This window comes from Microcaecilia unicolor, chromosome 3, assembly GCF_901765095.1.
Source record: "Microcaecilia unicolor chromosome 3, aMicUni1.1, whole genome shotgun sequence".
NCBI lineage: Eukaryota > Metazoa > Chordata > Amphibia > Gymnophiona > Siphonopidae > Microcaecilia > Microcaecilia unicolor.
The window spans coordinates 113,610,374-113,623,300 of NC_044033.1; the positions used below are offsets into that span (position 1 = coordinate 113,610,374).

Below are 12,927 nucleotides of genomic sequence, written 5' to 3' on the forward strand. Positions count from 1 at the left end.
ATTGGTACAAGGCGCATAGGCGCCATTTTTTCTAAACAGCTGTTTCACCCCACCTAACTACGCCACTGAAAAAAGGTGTCGGTACGCCGTACCGGTGCGTACCGGCACAAAAAAAGCCCTGCACAGGCGTAAATGTTGGCCATCTGATTCTTATAACATGATGTCTGTTTTAGTGGCCCTTTACCAGGAGAGAAAAAAAAATCTCTGCATGAATATAACACGTGGTAGAGTGTCCCTATAACCAGCCCCTTCAAATGACATAAATTTATACTTTATAATAAATTACTACTACTACTTATCATTTCTATAGCGCTACTAGACCTACGCAGCACTGTACACTTGAACATGAAGCGACAGTCCCTGCTTGACAGAGCTTACAATCTAATTAGGACAGACAAACAGGACAAATAAGAGATAAGGGAATATTAAAGTGAGGATGATAAAATAAGGGTTCTGAACAAGTGAATAAGGGCTAGGAGTTAAAAGCTGCATCAAAAACTCTACCTCAGTGGCGTAGCTACGTGGGGCCTGAGGGTTCCTGGGCCCCTGTAGATTTCAGTCGGGACCCCCCTCCCGGCGAACCCGCCCCGCCGCCGCCTACCTTTTGGTTTTGCTGGCGGGGAAGCCCAATCCCCGCCAGCTGACGTCCTCTCCGACCGTTCTGCTGCTCAGAAAAGTCTTCTTCCTTCAACAGTTGCATGTACGTGCAGGATGTCAGCATGCAACTGTTGAAGGAAGAAGACTTTTCTGAGCAGCAGAACGGTCGGAGAGGACGTCGGCTGGCGGGGATTGGGCTCCCCCGACAGCAAAACCGAAGGTAGGCGGCGGCGGGGGCGGGTTCGCGGCGGGAGGGGGGTTGGCAGAGACGGGGGGCGGCAATGGCGCCGGGGGGGGGGGGGGGGGGCACCGGGGGGGGGGGGTAAAATGTGTCCCCTCCCCTCGAGCTCTGGACCCCCCCTCCCACGGAAGTCTGGCTACGTCCCTGCGCTACCTACCGTTATTATACGTACATTCATATGCTGTTCAAGATGGCATGTTTGAACATATAAGTGAGATTTTATAAAAATACTACCAACAATAAATTTCAGGGGCGTATCTGAACTTCAACGGTAGGGGGGGCCAGAGCAAGGTGAGGGGGCACATTTTAGCCACCTCCCCCCCCCCCCCCCGCTGAAGACGACGACGACGATACCACCACCATCCCCCGCCCGCCGCCAACATCACCACCACCTCCAAGCGCCAACTACTTTAACCCCCCCTCCCCCTCGCCGAAAACGACGACGACGACACCACCACCCGCCCGCCCGCCCGCAACAATAAAGAACGACAACGTGGATGCAGGAGCTCATAGATTTGTTTGCTTTGTTTTGAGTGTACTGGGACGACGGCTGCACAGGGCAAGGGGAAACTGAGACTAACATAAGTGGCGTCAATTGTTTGACGTCATCTTAGCTCCTGTCCTGTTTTCGTCCAACCTCCTTGCCATGCCATAGATATGTTAACTGACTCCCGATTGATCGTCTCATACACTTCCTGCCAGGTTAATGAGTGAGTGGAGTTGATTGGCTAGTGATACTTCCTGGTTTGCTTTGTGTTTCTGCTTGTGTTGTGGACTGTTAAAGCGCACTGGTTGTATCGCTGGCATTTGGCATCAGGTTAGCGGCGGGTTTGTTTATGTTTAATTGATATGTGAAAGTGCGTACTGTTTTTAAGGACTTCCGTTCTTGAGGATTCTAATTTTCGATTTTTAAACGTACTGTCTGTAGCTGGATTTGAATGATTCTTCAAAATATCAGAATTAAAATCATGCAGTATCACTGATTTACTGAAGGGAAATCGCTGGGTTCTTTTTGTTAAATAACTTTACGAAAAGAACTGGCAGAAAGATCCGCTCTTTGGTTGAAGGTATTTTTTTCTTAGAGAGGATCTTCTAATTAGAAGAAAATCATACCATAAGGCTTGTGACATACAATGTTAATCAGCTTTCTACTTCGGAAGAGCTTGTACAGAAAGTTTGGGTTACTGAAAAACTAATTATCAATAGTTTCCATGTGGAAATTCTATGTTGAGTGTTGTAATCTTGCATAGGAATATTTTCCTGAATTATGGGTTCTGGGATCTAATTAGTCTGCAGTCAAACAAGTGAGATAGAAGCTAATTTTCAAAACACATAGGCTTACAAAGTTACATAAATTACTATGAGGGTCATTTTCAGTATGATGTCTAAGTTGGCCTTTGGACATTTTGTGCTAAACTTTTCAAATCAGAATAGGAAATATGGCCATTTTCAAAACAGCAAAATGTCTGTCTTTTTTTTCTAAAATGGCTGCATGCAAGATGTTTTCATGTTCTCTGTGTTTATCTTTTTGGGCCATTTTTGAAAAATTGTTTTAAAAAAACCTGTCCAAGTGGAAAAGGTAGAAAATGAAGCCATTGTGATGTAAGAGGAGCCAGTATTCTTAATGGACTAGCCACACAGACATCCTAGGCGAGTAATGGGACACCCTAGGGGGCACTGCAGTGGACTTCATGTAAAAGCTCCCAGGTACACATCTCACCACTACCCCCTTATACTGTATGTTGAGCCCTCCAAAACCCACCAAAAACCTACTATACACCACTACAATAGCCTTTATGAGTGAAGACATCACCTATATGTGGGTACACTAGGTTTTGGGGGAGTTTGGGAGGGCTCACACTTTCTACCACAAGTGTAACAGGTAGAGTAGGATATGGACCTAGGTCCTTATCGCAGTAGTGTATTTCATTGATCACTGCACTACAGGGATCTGCTTACTGCTCTGATAGACCTGGCTATAACATCTGAAGCTGTCATAGAGGCTGTTATATAATATTTTTAATCCCATCTTTGGGGGGTGTTTGTGTGTGTGTGTGGGGGGTTATCCCTGATTCTCTCCAGTAGTCATTTAGGGCATCTTTCTGTGCCTTATTTGATGTAAAAACAGGTTTAGACCAAAACATTGAAGTTTCAGCCCTAGACGTTTTCGTTCTGTTATGTCTATAAAATGTTCAAGTGTTAGGAGCTGCCTCCGACATGCCCCCTTGTGATTTGGTCACACTGCAGACAAATTGCATACCGATTTGGACATTTTGAGAAGAACTAGTACTTTATGACACTTTTTTGGATGTTTTTCTCTTTCAAAAATGAGCCCTTATGTAACTTTGTCTAAGCGCTTTGAAAATACGTCTCCAAGTGCTTTGAAAATGAGCACCATAGTAGACTAGTGGGTGAAAGCTGAGAAGTTTTTCTAGCCCTAATTGCAGATGGTAATTTGCACAAAGTTAGGAATTTACCTTAAAGTAGACTACAGTTTGTTGTTTTTTTTTGTCAGTAATGGGATCATTTCCAGATAATTTTGACCGGATTCAGAAGTGGTGGTTCCAACAGCTCGCAGACTTTCTAAATATATTCTGTAAATAAAGCATCTACATGCAAATCACTGACTTGTTATATCCCTTGTCTTACCAGATGATAGCAGTATAAATTAATTCAATCATACTTTTAAAGTAGTTAAGCAATATGTTGAGATCAGACTCGCAGCTAAGCAAGGGCAAAATCACAGCTTAAAGGGCTGATATTGTTACTCCCCTGAGCAGAGGGAATATATTTCAGTTTTCTATTCTCTTTAGGCAAAATATACAATTCAGTTTTAAATTTAAAGGTTAACAATTTTGATTTAAACCTCCAGAAGGAAAGCCTTTCAGAAAGTAGGCTGCATAATCAAACAGACAACTGAGATAATTTTTGTATTTTTATAATTGTACTGCATTGATTAAATACTGTCGCTTCATCTGTGTCTCTGGTCCCTTTTATTCTCCCCAGTTCTCTAGGACCTGGTGTTCTCCAATTGCTGGGTAATTCTAGTCCACTTGGATTGGGCTTTCATCTTCAGTATGCGAGCTAAAAACGCTACTGTGGCTTAGTAAAAGACCCCCCTGTATTATTTTATTTTCTGATTCATTTTTTGTTTGCCTTGAACAGAGAATGCATTTATATGTTCCATTTCTTCATTGTGTCTGGTTCAGCAAAAGGCTGATATCCCTTTTTCGTTTAGCTTGCCTTTTTGAATACCTGCTCCGAAATTCATTTCCATTTGATTTTATAATAAGTTTTGGATTATTTCTCATTTTGGCGCTCTTTTACTAAGCTGCGCTAAGAAATGGGTTTAGCACACATCTTTACACAGACCTTTCCCATACACTAAGCCCACTTCTAGCACAGCCATCAAAAAGCACTTTTTTCTATTTCTAGAATGTATAGTTGAGTTCTAATGTTAGCATTAGCATGTGATCTTTTATGTTTCAAACAAAAAAAGCAACACTGGGCCTTCAAGACTGGGACAATTGAAATTCTTTATTGATGACCTTTTATGTTTCAACAATTTTTATTGATGACCCAGCATATTAAACATAGCCAACAAGCTCCACCTATAACAAACTGGAGAGCAAAACTTACTAAACAAAACACAAGGTGTTAGAATCCCTCAAAGTTTAACAATTTCTCCCCTTCCCAACCAAACTTTTTAAGCCCCACTCCCAAGTTTATGCACACATCTGTTTAGTTGAAACACTTTGGTAATCTCCCAAAACATCCAACAGATGCCTTCCATACTTGTATCAAAATACCCCCCCCCCCCCAGATTATAGACTCCATGATACAACCGTATGGTAAGAAGTAAGAATTATACATCAACCAAGTACTACCAGTGCTCAATACAACAAATCTTCTCTCTTCCCACCCCCCAATCCTCTTCCCCCTACTTGTATTATTAAACATAACACAACTCTTCCGCTGTACGATTCCCTAATGTGGCTGTGCCACACAAACTTTACCTACCACAACATCACTTTGTATTTGTTCACACCGGAGTCAGCAAATGCCTCTCCGGTACTATGTAAGCCACATTGAGCCTACAAATAGGTGGGAAGATGTGGGATGCAAATGTAACAAATAAATAAATAAACTACAAGTATGGCGTATCATAAAATAGAGACACACATACAGTATTGAGAAGGGAAAGCAGATTACCGAAAACTGCATACATCAATCCATTTCTCCCAAAACCTATGTTAAGCCTGTCAACAAAATCCTTCCCCTCATCCCCCAACAAATCACCTTCCCAACCACAACAATACCCAAGCAACGCAACTGATCCTTGTGAGGCCTGGGTTCTTATAACCCCACAAGGCCAACAGACAAAAAGAAGAATACCCTCCTTCCCTTCCCTATTACCAACCCAGCATAAAATAAGGGTTAACTTAAAGTCTTCCTCCACCACAGTGACATGCAGCCTTTTAAAAAAATTACCACAGGAGCACTTACCACCTTCTAATTAGGAGGTGCTAAGGGCTCCCGCATTATGGACACACTGACTAGTTAGCACATCCCCACCCATTCTCCACTCCTGACACGCCCCTTCCCCCCCCCCCCCCCCCACAAAATACAAAAAAATAAATAGCTTGCAAATGGCAGAACTAATGCAGAATGCTTTAGCATGTCTTGCATTAGGCCATTTTTGCTGCATTAGGTGCGTATTAGCATCTAACATAGCTTAGTAAAAGGGCCCCTTTGTTTCAGTAGCTATAAAGATCTTCAGCAGCCTGGATATATTGCTAGTGCTTGAATGTTTTCCTTAAATAAAATACATTCTCAAACACACCACTAATTGTCTGACCTACTTATGGTAGGAAATGGAAGCAAATGAACTCGCACAATGCCAGATGTCAGAAGAATCTAACAGTTTGGTGGACTTTCCTTCTTCATATGATCTAATGAGCATTCTTCAGAAACCAGGTGATGATGACGGGCTTAATGACAATTCTGTGCAATACTATACGTCCCTTTCTTCAGCATCATTGACAGTAGGATCAGGTAAGGCTTAAGATATTTGTAAAGGACATTGCTGCATGATCTGTTGTATGTATTTGAGCATTTGAGACATAGGCATACCAGCTGAAACATGGCTGTGTGAAGTCTTCCTTAAGTCTATGCTCATCAGCTAGGCTCGCTACTTAATATTTGAATATTTCCATTTTGTGTTGGATGATTTTTCATCTTTAACCTTGAGGAGGTTTCCATTTGACATTGGATGGCATTGAGGCATATTTTCAAAGCACTTTGGGAGGCTAAGTTCCATATGTTTCTATGGAACTTTGGGAGGCTAAGTGCTTTGAAAATAAGCCTCATTATCATTTTTATCCCTGTGGAGGTTTTGATTAAAGATGCACTCTTGAATTTGACTCTCTCTTTTTTTTTTTTTTAATTTGTTTGCATTTGATTTTCATAGGTTTCCTTCAGCATTTGCAAAACAGTTTTATTGACTCTACTGCAGTATAAAATCTGAGAGGCTTGATTATACACCATAGGTGTGGCCAACAAAAACCAGTACAAGCAACATGGCTTTCCCAAGATTTACTAATGAAACACAAAGACCCAGCACAGCCATGTTTTGGCAACTGTCAGCATTAGGGCCATCTAAGCACTTGTGCCCAGACATATCTGTCCAATGTGTGTTTTATCTATCAAAGCCAAGTTATGCAACGTTTCTGTGTGGTTTTGCCAAGACTAGAAGGGATGTTGAATTATAGGTGCTCTGGTCGTCTTTGTGTTTCATTAATAAATCTTGGGAAATCCATACTTGTACTGGTTTTTGTTGGCTGGGTATTTGTCCTGCATCGGACTGTTTGTTGTTTCCTGATCTGTACACTGATCAACTCTGGGGCAATTTGAGACTGGTAAACAAATTAGAAGCACACTTCTTGGTTTCAGTGGTCTCTGGATTTGGCAACATGTGTTGGGGTGATTTAAAGCAGTTATGTGCATAAAAGAGAGGCAATACTTTTGTGGGGTAATTTTCACAGGGGAAATAAATGCACACTTTGTTTTTTTTTAATTAAATTGATGTAATTTACCTGTATATTTGCCACAGAGGTTAGGTGGGCTATTATAAACTTATCGTCACTGTGTACAAAAAAGAATAAAAGTGAAGATGATGATGATGATGATAATAGGCCAACATAAATGGATATTGACTACATAGTTGGTCAGGCTATGGTAAGATCAGCTGTTTCTAGGTGGTAATCCACCAGATTAGTTCTGCTACTGCCCCACTGATAGTATGATACTCCAAATGGTGAACAGGCTAAAGATGAGGGTCAATCTTCCACATCTAGAAGCACAATTAGCCCCCCCCCCCGAACCCCCCCCCCCTCCCAGTGGAGATGACCAAAGAAACCAGAGTGCAGCCAAAGATGTCTTCAAAGTCACGCCACTCCTCAAAAAACCATCACTAGACCCTACCTGTCCCTCCAACTACCGCCCCATCTCCCTCCTACCCTTCCTCTCCAAGACACTTGAGCGCGCAGTCCACAGCCGCTGCCTTGATTTTCTCTCCTCTCATGCCATCCTCGATCCGCTTCAATCCGGTTTTCGCCCTCTTCACTCGACAGAAACAGCACTCTCTAAAGTCTGTAATGACCTGTTCCTTGCCAAATCCAGAGGCCACTACTCCATCCTCATCCTCCTGGATCTATCCGCCGCTTTTGACACTGTCAATCATGACTTACTTCTTGCCACACTGTCCTCATTTGGGTTCCAGGGCTCTGTCCTCTCCTGGTTCTCCTCCTATCTCTCTCACCGCACCTTCAAAGTTCACTCTCATGGATCTTCCTCCACCCCCATCCCCTTATGTTTTGGTGTTCCCCAGGGATCGGTCCTTGGACCCCTTCTCTTCTCAATCTACACCTCTTCCCTGGGCTCCCTGATCTCATCTCATGGTTTCCAGTATCATCTCTATGCTGATGACACCCAACTGTATCTCTCCACACCAGACATCACCGCGGAGACCCAGGCAAAGGTATCGGCCTGCTTATCCGACATTGCTGCCTGGATGTCCAACCGCCACCTGAAACTGAGCATGTCCAAGACTGAGCTTATCGTCTTTCCACCAAAACCCACTTCTCCTCTTCCTCCACTTTCTATCTCAGTTGATAACACCCTCATCCTCCCCGTCGCATCTGCCCACAACCTCGGAGTCATCTTTGACTCCTCTCTCTCCTTCTCTGCGCATATCCAGCAGATAGCCAAGACCTGTCGCTTCTTCCTCTTTAACATCAGCAAAATTCGCCCTTTCCTCTCTGAACACACCACCCGAACTCTCGTCCACGCTCTCATTACCTCTCGCCTGGACTACTGCAACTTACTCCTCACCGGCCTCCCACTTAGCCATCTATCCCCCCTTCAGTCTGTTCAGAACTCTGCTGCACGTCTCATATTCCGCCAGAACCGATATACTCATATCACCCCTCTCCTCAGGTCACTTCACTGGCTTCCGATCAGATACCGCATTCAATTCAAGCTTCTCCTTCTTACCTAAAAATGCACTCAGTCTGCTGCCCCTCACTATCTTTCTACCCTCATCTCCCCTTACGTTCCCGCCCGTAACCTCCGTTCACAGTATAAATCCCTCCTCTCAGTACCCTTCTCCACCACCACCAACTCCAGGCTCCGCTCATTCTGCCTCGCCTCACCCTATGCTTGGAACAACCTTCCTGAACCCTTACGCCAAGCCCCCTCCCTGCCCGTCTTCAAGTCTTTGCTTAAAGCCCACCTCTTCAATGCTGCGTTCGGCACCTAACCCTTACCGTTCAGTGAATCCAGACTGCCCCAATTTGACTGCCCCTATCGGACCGACCGTTCACTTGTCTATTAGATTGTAAGCTCTTTGAGCAGGGACTGTCTCTCTTTGTTAAATTGTACAGCGCTGCGTAACCCTAGTAGCACTCTAGAAATGTTAAGTAGTAGTAGTAGTAAGAAGTTCTTATATTGGCACCAGCTCACATGAATATCATAAACGAATTCAAGACCGCTTGGTGGACTCGACACGGGCTGTGTTTTGGCTATATTGCCTGCAGCAGGAGTCCAAAAAACAAATACATTAATAAAAAGAATAGAAGTGAATGATTACAAAAACAAGCATAAACATAAGACATACGTAAAGGTATATAACTTTTAGAATATTTTTATAATAACCCAAACTTTAGATATGAAAAACAAATGTATATGTGCCATATATGTAGAACATACATATAAAAGAACTATAAAATTATTGCTTACAAATATTTGTAAAAGTCACCATACATTAAAAAGAATCACATGGGTTAAGAACATCAAATGAAAATATATCAAATAAATGAAGCGTATTTTCAAAGCACGTAGACTGGTCTATATGCTTTGAAAATGAGCCTCAATATTTATTTATTTATTTATTGCACTTGTATCCCACATTTTCCCACCTATTTGCAGGCTCAATGTGCCTTACAGAGATCTGTTATGGCATCGCTGTAACAGAGAAGAAATACAATTGGTGTTACAAAGGATAAACAAAGATAAGAGGATTAGGTTGTGTAGCTATACAGTGAGACGATCTGGATAAAGAAGTGTAGGGGTTGAGTTCTAGTCATTATTGGTTCTCGTGGTAAGCTTTATTAAAGAGAGAGGTTTTCAAATCTTTGCGGAAGTTAGTTAATTCGTTGATCGTTTTCGAGTGAGTTGGTAATGCACTCCACAGTACTCGTAGGAGAAGCTGGACGTATGTGTTAGTGTGTATTTGACCCCTTTGCAGCTGGGGAAGTGTAGGTTAAGAAAGGAATGAGAGGATCGTTTAGCATTTCTGGGTGGAAGGTCCACGAGATCTAGCATGTAGGTCGGGGCGTCTCCTTTTTAATGTATCTTTCTTGTTTGTACACAAAACAACTGATGTATGTTTTGTTTGCAGATATTTCACTATTTGAATGCCTTTGACAGCTTTGACTACCTTTTTTCTTTTTCTTTTTTTTAGAATATCTTTATTGGTTTAGAGCAGGGGCACACTCATACTAAGGAAGAGCATTATTAGCACAAATCACATTAGGAAAGAAACATATTTACAAAATGCATGATGCACATCGCCACAAAGAAGTGATGCAGTGCAGAAACAAATCACCCTCCCCGAACATTTTACAAAGTACGCAAACAAACAAAACCTAAGGCAAACAAATCAAAACAAAACAGATCCCCATCTCTCTCCCCATAATCCCCAACATAAGCGGGTGCCTCGGACTCAAGTAGTATCCGTGTCTCCAACGCTCTGGGATGCAGTCAGAGTAAGGTATCTTTTCCAAGTCTCTGCAACGATATGGACATCTTGAACTGGATAAGGATCCATGCCACCATTTCATGACCAGAGGTTCACCTGCAGGAGGCATATTTTCAAAGCACTTAGCCTTCCAAAGTTCCATAGGTTTCTATGGAACTTTGGAAGGCTAAGTGCTTTGAAAATGTGCCAACTGGTGACCCTCTGAATCGGCCCATGACTGTCAAATATACTTCTTGACAAGCAAAACAAACAGTAGTACAAATTTGCACTGTGCATCATTTAGCCCCACTCTTCGTAACAATGCCTCACTGCCCAATAACAGCATTGAATAAGACCAATTAAAGGAGCTTTGTATAATGTTCTCAATGACCTTTAGGACCTGAGACCATAAAGTGGCCAGGGCTGGACATTCCAAAAATGAGTGGAGAAAAAAAAAACCTACTGAGGTCTTAACACTTGATACAAGTGTCATCCTCTCAGAGCCCCATTCTCTTACCCTTCTGTCTCATGATGTAAACTCTCTGTAGTATTTTATACTGTATATCCTGCAGGGCTGCATTAGTTGTGATCGTGGGCAGTTCCTCAGATATCTCCTGTAGGTGTTCAAATGAAATTTCCTCAGCCATGTTGGTTTCCCACATTTTAGCTAGGGGTTCTAGGTATCCTACTTCTATCTCTGGCTAGTTGGTACCACTGATACAGTCTATTCAAGGTGGTTGGGATGGCCATAAAAATCTGGTCCAAATATGTGAAACTAGATTTAGCGGATGGCTTCCTGTCCAGGGAAAGAAGATAATCCCATACCTGGAAAAAATGGAACAGTTGGTTGTTTGGGATAGCTCATGCATGCCAGATCTGATCAAAAGAGGGAGAGACTTCCCCACCCAAGGTCTACAAGTGGCCCAGGTAATGGCATCTCCGCTCCTCTACCTCCTGAAGGCACCTGAGCCCATGCCAGCCAGGAAACCAGGGTTGCACACCAACGATAGGAATGGGTTTGCCCCCTTTGCATCCCCAGTAGTGCATCGCCCCCAGGACCAGACTTTGCCTACTGATAACTTAAATCTATTCTGTCCCTTATCTCCAGAACAGAGAAGACATCAAACTGTTCGCACCAACTTTGCCAAAAGTCTGGGGGAGCAAAAGTGCTGTCCTGAGAGTGCATCTTGTGGATTCACCATAATAATGTTGCCACATTGTACAACTATAGGTCCGATAACCACACACCCTCCTATGCCCTGCCATGAGTGATCTTAAAGAAAACAATCCTAGATCTTCTTGAGTGTCAGATGAAGGTGCTGACTAATGCTTCTATACAACCTCTCCTTATTTCTTTGCATCCACAGGGATAGCATCTGTAATGGGTATATTAATTTCAGCAAGACGATCATCTTGATTAAACCAACCTACCTAAAAAATTAACCAGGAGATCATTCCATGTAGCACAGAGCTGTTTCACACTGTCTAATGTCTATGTTACATTTTTTTCGATAAAACGAGTCATAATCCACCCGCTTATACACTCCCAAATATTTGATCCCCGTCTTCACTCAAGACAGAGGGAGGCCACCAAGATTCCTACATGCACAGGGCTGAGTAATGGGCAAAGGCTCGGATTTCCCAAAGTTAATTTGTAACCCTGCAAAGGACCCAAAGTCCTGCATGATATTCATGACAAATGTAAGTGTGATGGAAGCCTTTTTGATAAATAACAACATGTCACCTGCAAAATCATTAATGCGGTATTTCTTATGGCCTACCACTATACCCTCCAAATTTGTGTCCCGGTGTATTTTTGCAGCTAGGGGTTCTAGTGTTAAAACAAAGAGTAGCGGGGAGAACGGACAGCCCTGTCTCATCTTCCTACCCAGGTGTGGAGGTGTGCTGATGGACATCTGCTAAGCTAGGTAGCATCACGTGACCCTTGACAGCTTTGACTATCATATTACATTATGTCTCAATACACACGTTCACATATTCCATATGGCAAGATCCGTTTCATGTGCCGCAGGTTTCACTAAAGCTTTTTCACAGTGAATGATTCGGAGCTAGAGAGTGAGAGAGGAGATGGAAAGTTGATAGGTAAGTGAAACATAAGTGGACTGAAGAGTGAGAGGGTGAAATTCGAGTGAACAGACAGAAATGGAAGAAAGAGGAAACATGTCAAAGATAGATGTATTGAGGAATTGGAGAAGACGGGAGAAAAGTGGAGAAAGGATAAATAGCACCTGTTAGAAACAGATCAGAAAAGAGAAACTGGGACCAATCTGCTTGGAAGGATAACATGCCGAGACAACTAAGGTAGAAACAATTATTTTATTTTGAATTTATTGGGTGGAATATGTTAGCTTTGCGAAATGTGCATCACTGATGTCTTTGTATTTTGTTCAGTACAAGAGGAAATGCATTTCTGTTTTTATTTCTTCTGTGTTGTGGTACATGCCTACTTTGACTTCTTGGGGTTCCCGGGTCAATATTTCTCTTCCTATTTCTATTTCTAATTTGTGATCCTTTGTTCTGTATTTAGGGAGGGTTTGTCGGGTTTTATGTGTGACCAAGGTGTGGTATTCTGTTTGCATGTCATTTCTGTGTAGAGCTCTTATTGCAATCCCATTTCTGCTTTACTAGTAGTAGGTATATTGGTGTAATATTTGTAGTGTTGCCTGTTCTTAGGTAGGGATCATGTAGTTTGAATCATCGAAATTAGTGCTACTATTATGGTAATGGTAAGTACAGTGAGCTTTAATCCTGGCGACCTGGGTTCAATTCC

General features: G+C 42.5%; 1 protein-coding gene across 1 annotated transcript in view; it reads left to right on the forward strand.

The window, feature by feature from the left end:
• The first annotated feature begins 1,596 nt into the window (after window positions 1-1,596).
• SHLD1 (shieldin complex subunit 1) overlaps window positions 1,597-12,927 on the forward strand; it is a 111,170-nt gene continuing 99,839 nt past the window's right edge. The window contains exons 1-2 of the mRNA XM_030196301.1: window positions 1,597-1,655; window positions 5,710-5,893. Of these exons, the coding sequence (XP_030052161.1) occupies window positions 5,713-5,893 (181 nt within the window). The 5' untranslated portion in view covers window positions 1,597-1,655; window positions 5,710-5,712. The remainder of the gene's footprint in view (window positions 1,656-5,709; window positions 5,894-12,927) is intronic.